This window comes from Anastrepha ludens, chromosome 6 (genome assembly GCF_028408465.1).
Source record: "Anastrepha ludens isolate Willacy chromosome 6, idAnaLude1.1, whole genome shotgun sequence".
NCBI classification, from domain to species: domain Eukaryota; kingdom Metazoa; phylum Arthropoda; class Insecta; order Diptera; family Tephritidae; genus Anastrepha; species Anastrepha ludens.
The window spans coordinates 82,236,311-82,260,692 of NC_071502.1; the positions used below are offsets into that span (position 1 = coordinate 82,236,311).

General features: G+C 36.9%; 1 protein-coding gene across 1 annotated transcript in view; it reads right to left on the minus strand.

The window, feature by feature from the left end:
• LOC128867138 (hemicentin-1) overlaps window positions 1-24,382 on the minus strand; it is a gene marked incomplete at its 5' end in the record, with an annotated part of 225,193 nt that overhangs the window by 31,586 nt on the left and 169,225 nt on the right. Inside the window, 4 exons of the mRNA XM_054108237.1 lie at window positions 6,477-6,755; window positions 21,311-21,630; window positions 21,860-22,177; window positions 22,414-22,536. Of these exons, the coding sequence (XP_053964212.1) occupies window positions 6,477-6,755; window positions 21,311-21,630; window positions 21,860-22,177; window positions 22,414-22,536 (1,040 nt within the window). The remainder of the gene's footprint in view (window positions 1-6,476; window positions 6,756-21,310; window positions 21,631-21,859; window positions 22,178-22,413; window positions 22,537-24,382) is intronic.

Sequence of the window (24,382 nt, forward strand, 5' to 3'; positions counted from 1 at the left end):
TCTTTTGAAAATAACCAAAGTTTATTTTTAAGACAAAAATAAAATTATTTTAAAAGTATAAATAAAAAATAAAAATAGCGCGACCGATTTAGAAAATTCAAATTATGAAAAAAGCTTTTTTAATTGTTGTAAAAAACCAACGTATTTCATTAAGATAAATATAAAATTGTTTGGAAGGTAAAAATAAAAATAGGCCGCTATTAGAAAATTCAAACTAGAAAAAGAGAGATATTTATACGAATTTTTGTAAAAGATAAAAGTATTTTTAAGGTAAAAATAAAAAAATAATGTGACCGCTATTATAAAATTCAAATTATGAAAGGTTGAAATAAATATCAGTAAACAATTTTTATAAATAACCATTTTGGTTTGAGTTAAAAAAGGATAAAAATAATAATATTTTAAAGGTAAATAAAAAACACCATTTCAAATGAGGCGAGGGCCTTAAGGCAGTAAAGACATGGTATTTTTCTACAACTTCTTCGTTTTACGCAAAGCTAGAGTGAGCAATCAGATTAATGAAAAATACAAATTGGAATTAGATTATCCACATTTGAATATAAATCGAAATGTTAATGGATTCCCGCTATGAAACTCTTACGGATTGCTGAGCATGAAAGAATTAAGAAAAGAATTTTAGGCTATTCACCAACGACAAAAAAACAAAAAAACAATTTTGGAAAGAGTTAAAAAATTATTTAATAAAATTAAACAAAAAAATATAAAAAAAATTTTAATAAAAAAAAAATTATTAAGAACAAATTTTAATAAATATATTATTTCCTTTCCACGCATTTTTGTTTTAATACATTTTATCCTTCAGAATAAAAAAAAGTTTTTCACAAAGTATATTTTATACCATAAAATTTACAAAAATTGTTTTTAAATTTTAAAATGAACAAAAGATGTTTGACTTAGCAAATTCCAAACCAAAATATTCTACACGAATAAATTTAATTTCAAAATGATGTATTAATTTTGTTTGGAAATTCTTTCAGTTTACATTTCATTATACTGAAGCCTACATATAAACCAAGTTTCAGAAAAATTTACAATTCCCAAAATCCCATACTTGTATCACTTGCCATGAAATCGCACACTAATAAATATTGAATTTCTTTGTAATATATACAACAATAACAATAACAAAGTTTTCAGAATGCGGAAGTGTCATACGGCATCTAACTCCTCAATGCTATTATTTTTTCTATTTATTTTTCGGTATTTCGACCTCAATTAGAAACAATCTTCAGAAACTCTGGGCTGTGTCTGGTGTTGTAAGTTTTTAAACTAATTCTCAAAGCATTATAGTGATATTTAAACCATATCGACATTTCGGTCAAATCAGCGGACCAATTCGAAATGTAAAAAAAAATATGAAATTAATTTTTTTTCTTTTTGATTTTTTAAAATTAACTCTTGCCCTCCAACGCACAGTGGTTCAGCCGAAGATGAATACTCGAAAAAATGAACAGTGCCCAATAGGGCGCGTCGATTTAAAAATCGCTCATTGCTCTGTGAAAATCGTATTCTAGGGATCAAAATAAGATACTTTGCCGAAGGAACCATACCTCTAAAACGAATTCTGATGCCCCCCAATTTGGGTCGAACGAAAAATCCCACTTGGACCCATTTAGAGTGCTCCAATCGAGTCCAAATGTATGACCGACCCCCACTAACTTTGGACGGCCGATCCACCCATGCCAGTGGCTCACCCCCTGGAACTCCCCTGGGGGGTTCCCCATACAATCATTTCAAAACATCACAATTTTTGGCCTTTACATGAGAAAAGAAACTAAAAAGTTCGACCCAAATTGGGGGACATCAGAATTCGTTTTAGAGGTATGGTTCCTTCGGCAAAGTTTCTTATTTTGATCCCTAGAATATGATTTTCACAGAACAATGGGCGATTTTTTTGCCTCCCCACAAATCGACCCGGCCTAGTGTCCAGCCTCTGGTTAATTGAGTGCCAATCATTCATTACTGGCGGTACTTCTTTATAGTATTTTGAAATAAAAAATTGTTTACCTAACTTTCTCACTCTTGAAAGTTGACAAAACTCACTTTCATTCCGAATTGCGTTATCAATGGCTCATTGCTTCTCTGTTTGCTTTTTTATATTTATTTTTTTTAAAAGCTTCGCGAGGTAATAGGGGTTCAAGAAAAATTATCCCTATTTAAAATAGTAGCACTATCGCAGTAGTTAGGCAGCACGAAAAACACTAATAATTTTGAAAGAGAATATCTTCAAAATCTACTTGGCCATTACTAATACAGAGGGTTTGAGTTTCTTTTACGTACGGTTGAAGCTTTTAGATTTTGAGCGAAAGTGTACATTTCTGTCCTCAAACTTCTGTAGTAGAACTTAGCGGACATTTTTTTTTTTGGTATATTTTAGACCTCTAACTGCTACTTAAATACCCATTTTTGACCGATTATCAAATGAGTATAATGAAAGATCGTTAAAACGGTAGTTAGATTCAAATGTTCCGAAAAAGTTTTAAGCAGCCAATTTTACGGGGGCTCGCTGCAGATGAAAAACTCCGGATTAAGAGAAGTGCATAAGGAAGCTAATTTATAAAAAAAAATATTCAAAATAGATACAAAAAATTAATAATAAAAACATATTAAAAAAATGCATTGAAATAATGGAAAATAGTTTGTGTTTTTTATATCGAAATAATGGAAAATATTTAACATTTTTTCGCCAAATTATTAACTGGTCAATAAATAATACGAAACTTTAAAATTCTTTAAGCGCCAATATTGGACCTTTTATCTACTACTGCTATCTCCTGTCTGTCTGGCACGAGTTTTTAGAAAAAGCAGCAACTCAAAACAAAAAAGCTTCTATATTTTATGTTTTCCCTACAGGATATATCTACATTTTATATAACTTTTAGTACTTCATTTTCCCACAGGACATAAAATAGAAATTACTTTTGCTGGTTTATATTTTCCCTACAGGGTTGTTCCTCCATCTCACCACTTTCTGTTATTGAAAATGTAATAAATTTACGCAAAAGTGGAATGGAATACAACGAGTTTATACGGAAATGAAGATAAATTATATGGGTACGTGGATAGTTGCTGGTGCCGTCTCACTCTGACAGGGGTATACCGACCAACTACCATACACTACAAACATACATATACATATATATGTATGTGTGTGCGCGAAAGTGACTATCTGTGTTTTTACGATTTTATGTTAGTTGCAGATATCCAGACAATCACAATTTCGCACGAAATTTATATGCAATCAATTTTATTTTTGCTGCAATTGATCAGGATATCATCGCCATCAAATTCAATGGTAGTTTCCGTTGTATAGCAAAATGTTCAAGTACGCGCGGAAGGGGAGACATAAATTGTGAAAAGGGTTTGTGGTCTGACTCAGGCATGGATTTTTTTTTTTTTTTTTGTAGAAATCTTCTTTATATTTAGATGGATGGCAAAAAAATTGAATTGACAAAAGGGAATTGGAAATTTCTGAAATACACTGTATCTATACTCAAAGGAGGTCATTATGCGGAGGCGCGTGACTTCTATTAAGTTTTGTAATTTCAAAGCTCTTTGCCCACAACAAATGGAAACATATAGCAAAGTTATCATAATCATTAGGAGTGCTAAGTTTTTTTTCTTTTCTTGTTGTGTATTATGTGGCATGCGACGCCTTCTGAAGATAGAACCCTGCTAAACCTCATTGAAGAGAATTGTAAATAAAACGGGTAAACCTAAAGCTTGTTAAACAATGGCCATGCGATAGGTAAACATTTTTCGTAAAAGATAAAAATATAAAAAATATTTTTTTAAGGCAAACAGGTAAAAATTAAAAATCAAAATAACTTCAAAGCTACTTGAAAATTTAAACTACGCAAAGTTCACAAAATATTTATTTATATATATTACTATTTTTTCAAAAAACCAAAAAAAAATGTTTAAAGTAAAAATAGAAGCATTTTTTAAGATAAAGATAAATATATTTTTGAAGGTCAAAACACAAAGTATAATTAAAATAATAATAACTATAAAAAAATGTATTTGTTAATGTTGGTAAAAAAACAGTATTTGTAAGAAACAAGAATATTTTTTAATTTAAAAGTAAAAATTGTTTTGAAAGTAAGAATAAAAAAAAAAATTGTTTCACCGCTATTAGCAATTTGAACTATGGAAAGTTAAAAAAAAACTATTTTCAAAACATTTTTCCAAAAAACGAAAATTCAAACTATACAAAACGGAATTTCTAAAAATTTTTGTAAAAATAAAAGCATTTTTCAAGATTTAAAGCAAAAAAAAAATATTTTAAGTTAAAGGGATACGGAAAGTAATGAGCTCTTAATTTTCAACCACCCATATGTGTATATTAGGCCGGGTCGATTAGTGGGGAGGCAAAAAAATCGCCCATTGCTCTGTGAAAATCATATTCTAGGGATCAAAATAAGAAACTTTGCCGAAGGCACCATACCTCTAAAACGAATTCTGATTCCAATTTGGGTCGAACTTTTTAGTTTCTTTTCTCATGTAAAGGCCAAAAATGGTGATATTTTGAAATGATTGTATGGGGAACCCCACAGGGGAGTTCCAGGGGGTGTGCCACTGGCATGGGTGGATCGGCCGTCCAAAGTTAGTGGGGGTCGGTCATACATTTGGACTCGATTGGAGCACTCTAAATGGGTCAAAGTGGGATTTTTCGTTCGACCCAAATTTGGGGACATCAGAATTCGTTTTAGAGGTATGGTTCCTTCGGCAAAGTTTCTTGATTTTGATCCCTAGAACACGATTTTCACAGAGCAATGAGCGATTTTTAAATCGACCAGCTCTAATGTATATACTTGTTTTTTTAATATATACATTCAACTAGACTCTGATTTTAATTGAATTTTTGCGTGACTACATTTCGATTGATTCCATATTCGATTTCTATTATAGATATAAAGCATTAAATAATAAAAAAAATAGTTCTAACAGCGGTCGTTCGTCGGGGTAGGCAATGCCAAACCTCCGAGTTTATTTTTGCCATGGAGAAGGAAAGAAAAAAGTGGACTTGTAAATTAAGAAATAACATCAAATCCATCAATATCTTAGGAAAAAGGCATGCGCCAACTTAATAAAAAAAAAAATTCCATAAGGACAAAATACGTCTCCTACTCGAAGGCATTAATATAATTGAACACTTTCTTTGTGAATACTCCAATTTTTATTGTTGCAATTTCACTACTTCTTAACTCATTTCTTTATTTAATTATTAGGCAGCTACCACCTTCTGTTACTTTAACACAACTGTTAAGTCTACTTCATTTGTTTTTAACATTTCACTGTTGATTGTATGTTGTCGAACAGCGAACGAAATTTGCTCTTATGTTAAACGGATACCTTCCGCCGTTATAGTTGAGAGTAGATATTTGTGTGTAGGTTATCTGCTAGTATTATCAATATGTTCGTTGAGTGGGTGGGCTAATGCTGCTCTCTTCACTAAAAGTGAAAAATGTAATACTTTCATTTGCCCTTAAGTTAAAGAAGGAACACTTAAATGTAAATTTTAAGGAAATACAAGCAAGACATCAGATATTAAGAGTTTATTAAACTAAAAAAAAAAGCTTATTAAACTAAAAAAAGGTTTTATATGAAAATGTGCCTCTCAATGCATGTCAGAATGTGCCCATTGAGGCTAAATGGTTGCTACTTATAAGACTACTTTGAACGCAGCTATCATATAATTGCCTACCTATTTCATTCTGTAAAGTAATAAGCGTTAAAATGCTTGAAATATATTCCAAATCTTTTAATCTTCGCCTGCATTAATAGACCCATTATCAGCTGTGCCTGCGCGCTGTGGTATTAGCTCTAGAAAATTATATTCGTAATTCCAAAGCCAATCGGCGTGCATTGTGCAACATCATGCACTGTCATGCTCGGTGCTGATCTTCATCCATTACTGCCCGAAAGGCTTTGAATTATACTAAAATTGAGGGCTTGAAATCCATTTGTGCATTCAAATAACGGGGTAGTAGGAAGTAAATTTTGCAGGCTCCCATTTATGCTACGATACTTACTCCAAAATCATGTTTATTGAAGATAGAAAAGTTCGAGGCTGATTTATTATATTCAGGATCCCTGCATGTCAAAGTAGTAACTCAATATACTCTCTCTAAAACTGACACTGATTAAAGAATGAATGGAACTAACTCGTATCTAGCTTCTTCAACCGATTTTCCCCAATGTGTCAGCCCACATTTTCCTTAAAAACAGTTCACACTGTACACAATCATAAACCCATTTTTATTGCTTCAGATTCAATTAAAATCATTTTCACTTGACCTAAAGTATTAGTTGTCTTTGCCCCATTTGACTAGCTATTAATTTGAAATATTTCACTAAACATACAAATACATACATACATATATATATATATATCTGTATATATACTCATGCTGCTTATTGTTTTATATCCTTATCGGTTTTATCATTCACACCCGAGTCGAACGTCCGGCCACATAAGCCACTGCCGTTGTTGTTGCTGCCGCTGCTTGCACTAATGGATGAGCTGCTGTTGTTCTGGTGGCTATCGGCCATTGTATGCCAATTTCTTCGGTCGGACTATCATCGTCCATCATTTTTATTACCTGTGAATAGATGTTCGGTTCGGCTCGCTTCAGTTCCGTTTGTCGTGGACGTCCTAGGGTGGCACTGCAGTAAGGCGCCATGCGTGCACCGCTAGCCGAGCCAGCTAATTCGGCGTAGGTTAAGTCAGTCTGTGAAAATATCGGAGAAAATAAAATGAGAATAAATTTTTAAGTGAAATTAATTTGAAAATTATGAGAGTACATCTGAATGGAAGTGAATCTTGAAAAGAAATTTATTGCTTCAATATTTTCAATGATAAAGCACAAGTAAAACGAAGTAAGTTTATTTAATAAAAGAGTTCGGAACTTACAAAAATATATTCTTATATGCATAAGTTTAAATACAAAAGTTATTGCGATCTTGTCGCTTCTCAGCTAATTGACTGATATACCCAGATGACAGATCCAAACCTTAATGTACCAAAAAGCATCAGACTCCAGATATTGGCTTAGTGCCGAAAGAAAAAAATACCAAAATTCAGGCTTGATAAGTAAGGCTGGCGCTTAGAAATCCGAGACATGGCGTTTATTTTTTTTATTTGAGTGAATGTAAAATGCGAATTAATTACCCCAATAAAAGAAAATTAGTTTTGAAAAAAATGGTCCGTCACGTGGCATTGAGACGAGTTCAAAAGTCTTTCATTGTGTACTAATCTACCAAGGCCAGAAAGCCTTATTTATAAACTACGAAAAGAGTCCGACGAAACCATCCATTTTATACGCGCCGAATATTTTTGAAGAAATCTTGGCTATAATCATTTAAAATGTCTGAGTCTCCAAGGCCACAGGTTCTAAACATTTAAAGACTCCAAAGCGATCGCTCTTCTTCATAAACTCTTTTCTTTCTTTGTCTTTTAAAACATAGAACCTTCTGAAACAATGCAGCTCACCAAATTTTCTTATTTAATTCTTCGATCGGCCAGTACTCATTTTTCGACTTTTTGGACATTTTATTGGGTGACTATCGTAACTGGATTAAACGGCCGGGATTGTCGTCACAGGTATCTTACCATGGAAAAATTGTTAGAAAATTTTTTTTTATGTCGAGATCTAAGGAAAAATGTAGAATCTTCAAGAATCAATGAAGTGTATTCGAATATTGCCTTTGGCGTATTTCCGTTTTTAGCAAGGAAAATTTAATAACAGCCCAGTACTCCAACTTGCGAGAATTTCCAGTTGCCATTGGCTTATAATCGCCACCGTACTTGATAATTTAGGTGGAAAATCGTTAGATTTGAAGTCGTGATCCAGTAATATATTTTGTACATTGTCGCAACTTTTACTGAAAAGTGGTTTATTTGTATGCTTCATTATAATATACTTCTTATTATTGGAATAATATTGAAAAAAAATTAATAATTTTAAGATTTGATCAATGCTAAAAATTTGCGGTATACAAGCAGAGTTTTTTAACGCGAAATATCTAACATTGTAGTTTTTGGAAATTCACAAAAGGTTTTTTTTTATAAAATTGTTAATCAAAAAACAAATTATTTATTCTTTTGCAGAAAACATTATTTTCAAAACGATTTTTGTACTAAAAAATGTATTTATTCAAATTTAAACAAATACCGAAGATATTTCGCTTTAAAATTCTATACCCAATTTTATCAAACTTTCTTCAAATCACAACTTATTATTCTTAGCTTTAATACAAAAAAAAAATTGTATTCTTTTGCCTAAAATTGCTTTTTACAAAGTACGTTTTATGAAAAAAAAAATTATAAAACCTGGAAAAAAACATGAAGACATATAACTTTAAAGGCCTTTTTAAAAAAATTTGTCAACATAAAATCTTTTTCACAAATTTTCAGTTCACATCTCATTATTTTCAGCCTTAATAAAAAAAGACAGGAAAAAATGAGTTGAGTTGTTTTTAAAAAAGACAAAAAAGGCATTCCCAAAAATTTTGAATAAACCAAATAGTTTTTGTAAAAGAAGTTCTTTATAAGATACCTTTTATCCTTAAAAAAATAAAAAGCCGAAGATATTTCACTTTAAAAAGCTCGATACCAAAATTTGCAACCCTGAATAAATTTGAAAATTTTTATTTTTTTTTTTCAAAATTTTTTTAGTTTACTTCTCATTATACTCTAGCCGACAAATAAATAAACTTTTAAAAAATTTATAGCGATGCGCAAAATACTTGTGTCAATTGATGAAATAAGAACAAGTTGTGTGTTTTCCTGCTTAATATAATACCTACTAATCTCAGAACAGAGGCTATTTTTACTTTGATCATTACTCGGACTTGGTCTTAAATATTCCAGTCAGTTTTAACGCAACTTTTCTCTCATAATTGCTTGAGATGCCTTTTCGGTTGTTACTGCTGTACATACAAGAAGACAGTCATGATTGCCTGCAGTCAGAGGTCCAAATTTACCGAAAATATGTATTGTAGTTAGAGAAGTAAAGTACGAATTTACAAAACATGCGTCAGACCAAATATGATGATCAATCGGAGTAGCAGCTCGAGCGAACACTTCCGCAATGCAACGAATTATGAACACTCAGCAAGCTCTATGTGCTCTATCCGGGCACACCAGATTCGATCAGCAACGAAAGGAGGCGATAAGATGCATATGTTAAATTGAAGATGTAAGAAGGCGGGTCAATAAGTCCTTGAATTTTTGTATTTCTGACCTCTTTACTGCAAAAGAATTACTGCTCCAAAATTTGAACGTGCTGCGTCAGTTAGTTTGTGTTTTACAGCTACCTTTATCAGACTACCCTGTAATTTGAGGAGAAAATGGGAAAAACTGAAATTCGTGTGCTTATTAAGCATTGTTTTTTGCGAAAAAACCATTACCGGAGCCAAAGCTAAGCTTGATAAATACTATAGGGACTCTGCCCCATCGATTTCAATGGTAAAAAAGTGGTGTACTGAATTTCGTTGTGGCCGTACAAGCACTGAAGATGCCGAACGTCCTGGACGCCCAGTTGAGGTCTCTACACCCGAAACAATCGAAAAAATTCACGATATGGTGTTGTCCGACCGAAAAGAGTGAAAGTGCGAGAGATTTTGGAAGCCATAGGGATCTCGCATGGTTCAGTGGTCATGAGAAAGCTTTCCGCAAGATGGGTGCCGCGTTTGCTCACAGTCGACCACAAACGCAATCGTGTAACAACTTCACAGGAAGGTTTGGCGTTGTTTAATCACAATATGGAGGAGTTTTTGCGCCGTTTTGTAACCGTGGACGAAACATGGATCCATCACCACACACCAGAGACCAAACAACAGTCAAAACAGTGGGTTTCTAAGGGTGAATCGGCGTGGAGTGGAGTGGAACCGACATGTCAAAATAATTGCTGGCGGGCGACTTGCGAAAGCAGCAATGATAGAGAGACCAAATATGCTGCTAACGCCAGATAGTCCCCCAAGAAGATGGCATGAGCGCTGGACTTCCGGCTCACGAGCCGAATAGAAAAAATATAAAAGTTTATAATTTTTATTGTTAATCAAATGTTGTTATAAAACAAGACACAGTCCTAAATAAAGTTGAATAAGAAGGCGAATTAGATAGCATATGACCTTCAATAGGTTCTCACGTTAGTACAGTTGATAAATTAAAGCGTTCGAGAGCAATTACAGACTTACATTATTTTAAAACAATTTATTTTCATTTTTTTTTTTTAATTAAATTTGAAGCAGTTGCATGCTTGTTACAACTTTCAACATTAGAGTGAGGTGGAATATATCAACACACAATATCAATATTTCCGTATACAGTCAAATTCAATAGGGCGATTCTATATGGCTTGCACGATTTCCGAATAATAAGAAATGAGCAAGAGTACGAGAGCACCCTTTTTGGAGAATTTATAGCGGCCTTAAAAGAAGTAACAAAACAAATAAACAGGCGAATAGGGCCGCGTCTGACTGCCTACAACTCGTTGTAAGGAAATATTAAGGATCTTTCCAATGGCATGCCTAGATATTGTTTTAAGGGGTTACATGGGGTTCGTCGGGTAAAATAAGCCCTATTTTCAATATTTTTTTTTTTCTATGTAAAAAATTATTTATTTAATTCAAACTTTTTTCTGTCTTATAGATACATATTTAAAGAATAATTTCTGAAATTAAAAAAAAAAAAAACAAATTAAAACTCCTCCATTGTGACGTCATTTCCGGTGACCCCTCGAAAAAAATGTGCGTCCGCGTTGTCAGCATAACTCCTGACAGACCCATCAAAAATGAAAAACAAAAATAAGTGCTTTAGTTAAGACCATAAACTCGTGTTTGAACGAAGGAAAGAAAAAAAAAGTAAAAATTGGAATTTGGCAGACATTTTTCCAAAAAATGAAAATTTCGGTCAAATTTGCTTGACATTTTGTTTTTTTTTTAAATAGTTATAATTGAAGAAAAAAAAACAAAATCCTTCGTTCAAGCACGAGTAAATTGTATTTCAAACACATGTGTAAAATTTCATCAAGATCCGTTTAATAGTTTTCGAGAACATTTGAAAATCGACTTTGAAAACCCGGCTCCGAGAAAAACGCGTTTAAAGTTTTGAGTAACAATAAAAGTGGCTTGGAGCGCACTCATTCCAAAGGCTGTATCTCCGAATTTATTTTTCGGATCGACTTGAAAATTTAGCATAATATTCCTGAGATGTTGTAGAAATTAATAAGCTAAAAAAAAATAAATCGATTGAACCAACGAAACCCATGTAACCCCTTAAAATAAAACGTGCAAAAATTCTGATTCTTTCAGGTTTCATTATTTTCACTCAAAATACGGCTCTTAACAATTAAGTGTGAAAAAATGGTTAATTAGGTTAGGTTAAATTGGCTGACTTGCAGTCACGCATAGACCAGTTCGGTCCATAGCGTTACCGGATGGAATCCTTTAGTTATGTGTTTTGAAATATTCCGCACGTGGTGCCCTATGTTTAGACCCAGTCCTGCCTGATCAGCGCATTACTGAGCCAATCTTAGACTATTCGGATTTTATTTTACTGATGGTGCTAAGTAATTTCTTCGTTATTACTATGGCAATGTCATCCGCATATGCTATTAGCTTGAGGCCTTTCCCTTTAAATTTCTTTAGTATCCCGTTAACCACTAGTAGCTAAAGGAGTGGCAATAGCACACCACCTCAGGAGGTACCCCGCCCGCTACTCTGCCTAAGCTGGCTTCATTCCACTCCGTTCGACAGATGAATTTCTACAGGAAACGTCTACAGGTAAACCCCGTCAAACAGTCAATACATAAATGTCCAATTGTTGATAACGTCGCGATGTCGATGTTGAAGTTTGTTCAGCTAGTTTCAGTTTTTGGTCCGCCAGTCCTTTTTCTATTACCGACAGAATCAGTTTCTTGAAATTTTTTCATCATTCCATTTCCACCAAATAAATCAGGAATTTTGGGATATGTTTTTCTTAACACGTTGACTGCCAAGGCCATTTTCAGAAAACTGACCAAAAATGACATTTTGATTTTTTCACATTATATTACTAAAAACTCTATTTCTAGATCATTGGTATCAAAAAAATACAAAAATGATGTTTTTTAAAGGAGGAAAAGGACCTACGAGTTCTCGTACTTGGCGTCTGGGAAAGAACTCGCTACGAATTATCTCGTAGCAGGTAGGTCCTTTTTTTCCTAAAAAAAAACATCATTTTTGTTTTCTATAGTATTTTGATTTATAGTTATTGTTATTTATTATAATTCTCATAATTTTATTATTATTTTCTTTCTTTTTAGATTTATAAACATTCTCTAAAATTACTCTTATAATTATCAAGAAGCCAATATGGATAAGAAAAGGTCACTGAATCAAAGTGAAATTTAGTACAACGCAAATCTAAGTGATTCAGAAGATGATTTCAGCGATGGTAGTAACGACATTTATGAGCCTTCTGAGAATACAAGTGATAGTGAAGAGGAAGTCATCTCCGAACCTGAAGACGTCTCCGAATCTGATAATAATGACGATGATTTTCAAGCAACAACGTCAAATGAGAATGATGATTTGTGGACAGAAATTCAACACAATCCTGAATTATTTTTTTTCGAAGAAAATGTTGGTGTGAAATTAGATACATCAAATTTTACAGTACAAACGCTGGTGGATTTATTTTTTTCGGATGAGTTTCTTGCATTACTGGTAGAACAAACCAATTTACATATATGCTGCGCAAGAAATTGCAACATTGGAAAATGGGAATCAAAATGCTATAAAAAAATTTAAAAGGATATTAAATTGGCAAGACGTAAGTGCTACAGAGATGAAAGTTTTTATTTCACTTATTTATTTTATTGCAAATGGGACCTTGTACTTTACCAACAATAGAAAATTACTGGAACACAAACAAGCTATATAATGTAAACTTTTGGCACACACATATGAGCCGCAATCGATTCCAGTTGATACTGCGTTATTTTCATTTGGTTGATAACTCACAACCATCTACCGACAGATTATACAAGGTGAGACCAATCCTAAATCATTTCAACGATGTTATGCGTGAAAACTATGTACCAAGTAAAAATATTTGTATTGACGAATCCATGATGCTATGGCGGGGAAGATTGCTTTTCCGCCAATACATAAAAAATAAAAAACACAAATATGGTGTCAAACTATATGAACTATGTGAGTCCGGCGGTCTTGTAATAAAAATAAAAATTTACAGCGGAAAATCTGAGGAAACTACCCATAATGTAGGTCACACTGCTGACGTTGTTTTACATTTACTTGAGGACTATGTCGATAAAGGCTACGCGCTTTACATGGATAATTTTTATAATTCAGTTAGTCTTACAAAACTGTTATATAACCGAAAGACTTATGTGTGTGGAACCCTACGGAGTAACAGAAAAGGAAACCCCAAAGATGTGGTAAATCGTAAACTAAAAAGAGGGGAGTGTTTTTGGCAGACAAATGGTCCTGTTACTGTATGCAAATGGAAAGACAAACGAGAAGTCCTTTCCATTTCAAACATGCACGCTATTGACATGGTAGAGGTGCCCAATCGCAATGGAAGAATTTATATGAAACCGAATATAATTCGAGATTACAATAATGGAATGTCTGGCATTGACCGATCAGATCAAATGATTTCGTACTACGCATCTCTAAGAAAGACTATTAGATGGCACAAAAAGGTTTCACTTCATATTATAGAGATATATATACAAAATGCTCACAGAATTTACCAAAAAGTAACTTCATCTAAAATAAAACTGATAAAGTTCAGAGAAGAATTCGTCTTGGCGTTGATTGGAGATTTTCAACCAGTTTAAAAAAAAAAAATAGATCTAAAGAGCTCTATTATTTAGAGTGTTTACCACCAACGGAAAAAAACAGCGTCCGACAAAGCCGTGTCGTGTATGTACTCAAGAAAAAAAACGCCGAGAAACGCGTTACTTCTGTCTAGCCTGCCCAGGAAAGCCAGCCCTTTGTGTGGAAAATTGTTTTAAAAAATTCCACAAACAATAATTATTGTATAACATACAATATATTATAATAAATATATTACTTTATTTCTTGTATTTGAGTTAATTTTTCCATTATATTGAATGAATTTTTGCATTATATTGAATTAATTTTTTTTTTCATAAAAAAAAAAGCTCACGGAAGCCAAACCCAAAATTTTTTTCTTTTCCCAGAAGCCATTTATCGATACTAACACTATTATAGTACGGTTTTACTCGTAGCTACACAAAAAGTGGTAGTTTTAGGTAGTACGAGATAACTCGTAGTTGGCTTCCTGGAAGGGAAATCATACTAAGGGTTATCTCGTAGTTGGCAGTCAACGTGTTAAAGATCGAACATTCCATATTAAGTTTCAATAATTTTAACGCGTTGTTTTATGGTGTAAAATTGTACATCTGTTTTATCAAGGATGACATAACTAAGGTAAAGTCTAGGAACTATTCGCTACTGACATGTAGCCATCACTTTTGAAAGACCCTTTGATTTGCAGATATTTCCTGGCGTGCGTTTTGTTGTGGTGCCATTGCATGGATTGGAGAGCTTAGCAAGGGTACAGAGAACTCCCCTAATAGAATTGAAATTAGCAAGTAAAACTTCCTCTGAAACAAGCGCTGATTTAACATCAAATAGAACTCCTCCCACAACTTGTGTTGAAGTCTAATTGAATGACTTGCAATGATGTTCCGTGTATTACTTCTACTAAGCTAGTATCTTTGCGGTATTAATATGGATATATCGGATGATTCAGTAGTTGTGCGCTCTTTACTCCCATCACGAAAGTGGCAGAAAAGGAAGTCAAAGTGGAAAACGTGTCCTAGCAAACGCTTTTACACAAGGGAGGCAAGCAAAACGTGCCTAAAAATAGTTAACAGTCGCGGCTACAGCGCAGGCGAAGGTAAGCAATTAATGTGCCATACACCCACGCATACACATACAGATTTTCGCCAAACTTAAATATTCATTGCATTGAACTATGCGACATGTGCCTTTGCTGTTGCTACATAATTACGGCTCTTATCGAATGCACCAAATTCAAAACTGAATTTAGCAGTTCATTAACATTCATGGACGTCGTTTTTCCGAAATCAACAGTAACACGAAAAAAATTAAATGAGAATGGATCGCAACTGCAACCTAGCGAAATACTTCACAATTCACACTTTGCGCCACAGTGAAGTACCGTTGAAAGGTCACTTTGGCTGAGGCTGTCAAAAGCGCACCATGCAATATTAAGTGTGTTAGCGCCCATCCAACAACAAGCAATCGCTAGAGAAAAAGGAAATGGCATAGGACTATGCGAGAAATATCCTTCCAGCGCGAACAATGCCGAGCATTAACCGTGGAAATTATGAACGCGATAAACAAGAGTATTCAAACCATGGCGCATGCACGCTTCGGGAGCCTTTCAATAGTTGGCTACATTGGTAATGCTGTTACGCATCCCAAACCAACCCCCGCCACCCTCCTAAATAGCACTCGAACTGTTGCCGCAATGATGCTGGTAATGTTCTTTTGGCCGCATTACTGGCGTTGCATTGTTGCTGTGGCGCGCTGCAAAGTGATTGAAAATGCATTTAGCTGTGCCACACCAACACTTGCGCGCATATAAACACACGGTGATTGTGTGTGGCATGCACATTCGACAGCAAGTGTAACTGCTTTTTGAGACGGGCATTTGCAACACATAACGTTGCGCATAGCTTGCAACGACATCCGACGGTTTTCTCATTTCCTGTTGGACGACAGAAATTGCACACGAAAGCACACACTCGCACATTCACCTCTACATACATACGCTCGTATGTGCGCTCACTGGCATACATAAGTGGGGAAATACTTGCAATTTGTTGGTTTGAAGCAACTTGCGTCAATGAATTTGGTATGCTTTTCGAGAATTTTTAATAAATCACATGAAAACGTGCAAATCAGCGCTAATGCTGCTCATCTTCTCCAATAGTTATTGCCTCTTACGTCCATAATCGTAGTTTCATTTCATTCAATTCAATTCATTTCTGGCCCCCTTTCTAATGTTTGGATACAAAAAAAACCACTGGCGATAAGATAGAACATTTAAACTAAATTCTCATCAGTCGATGCTCTGCTGCTTCAGCAGAAAATATCTTATTCCGAGTAGATCATGTAACTCCGTTGTGGTAGCACTGTGTAACAGGGGAACCTCAGTATATGGTATTTATCATTGAACCAATTAGACGCTCTTATGAAGCGAAGAATAGGTTTTATACCAACATCGGGTTGTTCCGTAAGAGAGTCTAAAAGGTATTTTCCTAACAACCTTGCTCTCCTAAGGCTGGACAGTTACGGAGGGGGTGTTCTACTGCCTCTTTCTCTTCCTCGCCTCTACAACTTCTGCAGTATTCATGCAAAAATATTCCTAGCCTAGAATAGTGTCTATTTGCCACGACCTTCGAGATGTTCTCAATAAGTTTTTTTTTTTTTTTTGTCGGGACAACTAGCAAGTGCAGCACTCAGACATTAATTGAGTCTATTGTACTACACTTGGATTCCCCTTTAATTTTCTTTAAATCTACCCGATCTCCGAAGAAATCTGAGTAGATCTTGTGGTGCCAAGGAGTCAAGATGGTCGCTTCTTAACACATCAGTGCCAAAGCCCTCAAACCTGATTCGAGCGAAGGCGGGGCAGACGCACAGGAAGTGGTCCGCCGTCTCATCCTCCTCTTCGCAAGCTGGGCAGAGTACCCTGTCGGAGATGCCCAACCTTTCCATGTGCTTTGACCACAGAAAGTGGCCCGTCATCAGTCCAACCTGCCGTCTGCACTCCCCTCTGGTTAATGACAGAAGGGTTTGCGACAGTCGATCGGACATGACAGGTAACATCAGTTTTGTCCATCTGGTAGCACTACACTGTATCTCCTTTCAAGTACGACTCTTGATGGCATGGAGTCAAGGGGCATGGAGAACGAGTTCATCAAGCTTCCTCCTTCTGGTTAAGAGGACAATACCAGTCTTGGCAGGATTTGCCGATAGCCCATTCGCACAGCATCAAGTGTCAAGCCGATCCAGAGTTTTCTGCACTTTCCTGCAGATGTTCATAAGCGAAGGGCCTGTTACCAAACAAGCAACATCGACCGCATATGCTTGTGCGTAGTCTCCCGAATCGTTTAAGGTGGTGAGTAGAGGATCGATTACCATGCACCAGAGCAATGGAGAGAGCACACCGCCTTCGGGGCAGCCTCTATTAACCCCAGATTACACCAGCAGATCTTCCTCTGCTCGCACCGAAACGATTCTTTGGGCCAGCATCGAACGAATCCAATTTACTAGTACCCGGTCTACGCGCCGTGCCTACTAGCAGAGTTACACATACTGTCAAAAGTGACTTTATCAAACGCCCCCTCTATGTCTAAAAAGATGCCCATAGCGCAGTCCCTCCTGTCGACAGCCAGCTCTACCTTAGCAACAAGGTTTTGCAGTGCCGACTCGCAGGATTTTCCACTCTGATAGGCATGCTGAAATAGAGACAGAGGGTGAGCCTTCAGCGACTTCTGACGTATGCGCAGTTCCACCAGTCGTTCGAGACTTTTCAGCATGAAAGAGGTCATGCTGATGGGTCTAAAGCTTTTGGGGCTGGTGTAGTCGTCTTTTCCACCCTTTGGGATGAAAGCGACCCTCACCATCCTCCAAGAGCGTGGTATGTAAGCCAGTGCCAGGCATGCCGAGAAGATTTTCTTCAGGGCTGCTGTCACGAACTCTGCACCCTCCTTCAGCATGGCAGGATATATGCCATCTGGTCCGGGCGACTTGTAGCCGCCAAAAGATTTGATGGCAAATCGAATGGCGGCCTCATTCAATAAGTACCCGTGTTAGAAATGAAGACACAATTAAAAAAAAAAAATTTTAAATGTTAACATAGTCCCCTTTTAGAAAGATACACTTCTCGCAACGCTCCGCCATATTTTTAATCCCTCCAAAAACATAGAATTTATCGGACTCTCCAAAATACGCCTCTGCGATGACTTCCTCATTTTCATTTCTTCATGTTAGGGAATAAGAAAAAATCGCAGAGAGCCAGTTCAAGTGAATACGGGGGATGCAGCAGCAAATTCATGCAATTTGGCGGTGACAACTCCAGATTAATGTGCTGGTGCATTATCGCTGCCAAACAGTAACTTCTTTTTCGCCAAATGCGGCCGTGTCTCCTTGAATTTTTTGTGAAAGCGGCCCAATAACTCACTGTAGTATTGTCCAGCGACGGTTCTTCTTTTTTCTAAAAAATGTATCAGGATGACGCCGTTTGCATCCGAAAAAATCGTTGTCATGACCTTTTCGGCCGATGGGACTGTCTTCGCCTTCTTTGGAGAAATCCATTGTTTTCATTGTTGCTTAGTTTCTGGTGTGTAATAATGAATCCTGGTTTCATCAACAGTCACGCAAAAATTCCTCCGAATCTCGTTTAAATTGCTCCAAACACTGCTTCGAAGTTAACAGCCGCATCTGCTTGTTGTCCAACGTAAGCAATCGCGGCACCCATCGGCCCGACAATTTTTTCATCGCCAACTTATCATGTAAAATATAAATTGCCGTTCCGGTCGACACACTTATGGCCTCTGTTACTTCGCGCACCTTCGTTCATCGATCAGCGAGAATCACGTCGTGGACTTTTTGAATGATTTCCGCTGCAACCACGAAGGATGTTCGCCCACGTTTGAATTCTTCTCTATAGTCTTTGAGTTTGCCATTCTTTTCTTGACAGGACGCCAGTCTTGAAGAGCCTATCGAAAGTGGGTTTAGGGAATTAGTAGTCGATTTATTGATCACAGGTACTCATATCACGTAGCAAAGAAGTGTGTGCCGAAACGCCGGGTCTTCCATACCGCCATATTGTTAAGTATAAGTGCTGAAGCGGCGGCCACATGCTTTTCTACCAGATTTAGAGCAGGCAAGTAGACTCGTTTTATTAGGGCTGGTCTTTAAAGCGCCGGTGATGCGCAAAAACGCAGATATTTGGATCTTGTTCAGTAGTCTCGCATTATTTGCCATTCTTGTCAATCTACCTTATAGAGAAATAGTCGTCAATTTAACTTTATTTCTTTACATAGATCATCGTAACCGACTGCCATAAGAGCAAATATTTTCACTCTTATGGAACGTAATTTCATTCATGTGGCCATCTCAACTGGCTTCGCAGTAGGGCATTTTGTTAATAAAGTTTCCCAAGACCTGTTAATAAAGTTTCCCAAGACGAGGGGCTTGCTCGATATTCACCTAGAGAACCTGAATAGTTGATGGATTGTTGTCACAAAAGTGGTGCTTGATGGATCTCCGCAAAGCAAGTCTACAGACATCAAATCAGTTTCCTGAACTGGCCGATTGACATCGCCGAAACGGCTAATAACACGCTTGCCAAACTTAAGACGCAAAAGTTCGATTGTGATGTTGTTCCACAAATGGAGGGACCTACAGTTCCAAGCCGACTCCAAACGCCAGATATTTTTTATGAGGAGCTTTTTCATGGCAGAAATACACTCGGAGGACCGGCGACCGCTATTGGAAGCATTTCTCCATTTTGGTCTTTCACCGAGACTCGAACCTACATTCTCTCTGAATTCCGAATGGTAGTCACGTACCAGCCTATTCGGCTCCGGCGGCCCCAGAAGGCATAGGCGCTGGAATTTATGGCCCCAAGCGAATATGTATGCCATCTGTCTAAGTGCAGAGATAAACTTAGACAGGAATTTCCGGAATGAGCGAATTGCCATTCTGAGTGGCAGTCAGGCGACATTCAAGGCCCAATCGTCCTATGAGATCAAATCCTCACTAGTCATTGAGTATCTCGAAAGACTTAATCTACTAGGAACGCACAATCATATCAGGCTAATTTGTGGCCCAGGACATAGGTGTATAACTGGAAACGAAATAGCGAACACTTCGGCGAGAGAGGCTGCGGCCTAGCTTTTAAAAGGACCCGAGTCTTTCCTTGATTTTGGATAGCACACCATCAAGGAGAAGTTTAGGACTAAAGAGTTGGAACTAAGGGAGGCTTGCTGGCACCTTACTAAAGGGTGGCGCAAAATTAACCATTCAACTTTTTACTAAAAAAAAAAATTATTTTGAATGACGGAAATCTTTATTTTGACCCTTACGTGCTCCATTGCTTGTCTGATTGCCGTAGGGCGATATTTGCAAATATTATAAATCTTTCCATAATTGATTAAGTTTGCGCCACTTGTTATTAGGCTACTCCTACTGAGAGGGTACAACCAAAAGAGCCTTAAAAACTCATAACCCTCCCCAAGGGTAAACTGAGAATGCTCACGGGCATTCCCACAGGCCACTGCAGACTGCGAAGTCATCTGCATGTGATCAGGATTTGGTCTACGGACTCTTGTAGTTTCTGCGACCAATCCCAGGAGACTATAGCGCGGAGAAAGTTGAGACATCTTGGCCAATTGTAGCCAGAGGAAAGGCACTTAGGTCGAAGTGCAAACCTCATAAAGAATCTAATCTAATAAAATCTGCGAAACTTGTGGAGAATCATTGAATTCCGATCCCAGTGATTCTTCAAATCTTCCTTCCAAATCCATTATACGGAGTTGTCAAGAGTGCACGTGTTGTACCTTTACGCTGTGCTCTACAATCAGATTATTATACAGCCAGAAAGGTGCAATTATTTATGCACTTAATTATTCAAAAAAAAAGTTATTGGATAATAATTTAAATGCCAACTGGCACTCCATTATAAACGAGATATCAACTTCGGACACAAAGAGCCCGTATTCGTATTGGAAAAGTTTTGGTATTAACAATGCAGAAGGCCATTTACACATACATATGCACATGCATGCAGCGCGCGCTATACACAGCAACAACGGTGAAAAGTTTGGGATTATCAATTTTCCAAATGACACCGAAACCATAGAACAACGCAGCCAAATAGTAGCGAATCAGTGCAAACCGGCACATTCGTTGTGGCATTGTTTTGTTGCGTGCCGCATGCGGGTACATAATGTGCAACATTTATGCGCAGAGGCTATAAATTTCTGATGGCCACCGTGCAAGCTGCATATAACCATAAATAAACTTGGTTTGAGCCCATATTGGCCAGATTGGAATTGTAGATGAAAATGAGACCCTTTGTTAGGCTCTGGATTAGCGCTTTGGTACTAATAATAGCCTGGCCTATTTGGCTTCAATTGGTTTGGTTTGGCATTTGGTTTGATTTTACACTGAGCTTTATTACTCTGGTGTCTATGCATACACCTACCTTGTTTGGTTGCTGCTGCATCGACTGTTGTTGTTGTTGTTGTTGAGCATATCCACCCATTTTGCTCACAGGTATCAGCGCATTATAGTGAATATACTGCCCGTGGGAAGGCGGTGGTAGCTGTTGTTGATGCTGTTGTTGTTGTTGTTGCAATTGTTGCAAATGATTCGCCGCTGACTTCTTATCGACAACGGCATATGTTGGGTTTATGTGATCATACGACGACGAAGTGATGACGGCGTTCTGCTCCGCCAGCGCTGCGGTTGCATAAGCGCGATTATGTCCCTTGGTGGTCCACTCTTCATCATCGTCGCGGCCATCTAGACACACACACACACACACACACACAGCCAGGCACACAAATGAAACAAAACAAAAGAGCATTAATTGTATGTAGTGGGAGTTCAATCGCTGGCATGGCCACAAACGACATTTTCTATTTTACACACCCACACACACACACACACACCACTGCCACTTAATCACACCCACATGCAAGCTATACACTTTTAGTACAATGGCAGTATTTATTGTTGTCTATTGACCCACCTTGCGGTATAATGTCCGGATTCTTGTCTATGCTATCGAGGCTGCTCGTCACATGGCAGGTGTCCCGACCGATGCGTATATCCTGTATTGATTGGCCATTGTGCAGTGTTCCGATGCTAACGCTACCATTATTGTTGCCACGCCCACCACCCGTCGATGGATGCGAGTAATTATTGCGATCGCGTCCCGATGAGCCACGCATTCGAACAATGATGACAATGATGAGAGCCACCAGGAAAATACTGCCCACAATGCCGACCAGTATACCGAGAAATGGCCGGATATCCTCGATTACGGGCGCATAGGCGAGTGAGAGATCTAAAATGGTGACAACAAAATGTGAATCGTGGGCAACGATAAGCGAAAAAGATAAAAATCGCAGTTAATTTAGCGTTACGTATAGTTTGGAAATGGTTTTTTTTTTTTAATGCAAAGTGTCTGATTGTCTAACTCTAATGGACGTGGCCAACTAAGGCACATTTGAAATGTATGCATGTGTATGAATGGCTGTAGGGCTCTACGATATACGGGGTTTGAGCTGATTATATTCTTACTTCTGTCTTTAGGCTTAGTGATTGTACTGTTGTTGATTTGTGTTGAAACAACACTGGTTACAGTTGAGAGTTCGTAAAAACGTGGCAGTGTATCAAAGTTACCCTTTTTGTAAGTAATAACGACTAAAAATTAAAAAAATTATTACAAAAATAAGTTTAATAAATTATGAAATAATTTTATAGAAGAATTTTTGTTTTTGTGTACAAAATTGGGTAAATAAAGTATAAGCTGAATTTGCAAGTGATAGGAAAAATGATCAAAAATTATAATAAAAAACTTTAAGAATTAAACTAAAAATGTTTTTTGAAAACAAAATGCGGCAAATGAAGTACAAACCCCTGAAAAAAATCACGTACTGATAAAAAATAATTTGGTAATTAAATTTATTTGATTGATATTTTGATTTATTTGCGAAATATTGCAAATAAAGTCTAACTTTTGTTTTAAGTAGTAAAACTAAAAATTTAAAAAGATGTTAATTGAAAAATAATTTTAAAGAGTTTTCTTTTGTATATAAAATGTGGTAAATAAAGTATAAGCTCAAAAATTATAATAAAAACATTACTAATTAAATTTAAAATTTCTTTTATAAAATAAAGCGGCAAATGAACTACAACCCCCCTAATGAAAACAATATAATTTTAATAATTAAATTTGTAATATATATATGTTAGGCCGGGTCGATTTGTGGGGAGGCAAAAAAAGTGCCCATTGCTCTGTGAAAATCATATTCTAGGGATCAAAATAAGAAACTTTGCCGAAGGAACCATACCTCTAAAACGAATTCTGATGTCCCCCAATTTGGGGACTACTATGATGTCAATAGTCAATACATATAAATGTTTTATGACTCCGGAAATGGTGGATATTATAGTATGCTGCACCAACAAAAAAGCAGAAGCTACATATGCGGAATTAAAAGCAAAACATCCAGAGGCGGAACCAAAAACATGGAAGAAGGTTACTTTGAGCGAAATGTATGCGTTCATTGGAGTGCTTATTATGACTGGCGCTAACCGCAGCAATGCCGAATGTGCGCCGGACTTGTGGTCGGTGGAAAATTGTCCATTATATCGTGCGTCAATGGACATTAACCGCTTTCAGGCCATACTGTGGTTTATAAGGTTTGACGACGGCAACAAACGGGCACAACGTTTGGTAACTGACAAAGCTGCACCAATATCGGAGCTGTAGACCATGATGAACTACAACTTTGAGCAGTCATATAAGCCAAGTGAATATCTAACGGTAGACGAGCAGCTCTTTCCATATCGTGGCCGCACCCGTTTCACGCAATACATCCCATCGAAACCGGCAAAATATGGCATCAAAGTGTGGTGGGTATGTGATGCCAAAAACGCATATCCACTGTATGGACAAATAGGTATATACTGGCCAAGCACCTACGGGACGGGAAACTAACCGGGGTGAACGCGTGGTGAAGGATTTAGTAAGTCGCTTTCATGGAACCGGCCGAAATATAACGATGGACAATTTTTTTACATCCCTAAATCTACTGGAAAGCTTGTCATCCATGAATTTGACGGCGGTTGGAACTCTGCGGAAAAATAAGCCCTACATATCAAAGGAGATGTTGGCACACAAAGATCGTGCAGAGAGGTCAAGTACATTCGGTTTTAGGCCCAGCATATCCATATGCTCCTATGTGCCGAAAAAAACAAGGCAGTTATATTACTATCATCAATGCATGACGATGATCACATTGGCGAAAGCGGCAAACCAGAAATGATCGAGTGTTATAACAAGACAAAAGGAGGAGTGGATGTGATGGATCAATTGCTTGGAGAATATACTTGCCAAAGAATGACAAAGCGTTGGCCGTTGTCCCTATTCTTCAATATGATTGATTTGACGGCATTGGCAGCGTACATCATATATTATGAGAATAATCCCAACTTCAGATGCACCAATGCGAAGCGTAAGAGATTTCTTCGCCAGCTCGTCAAG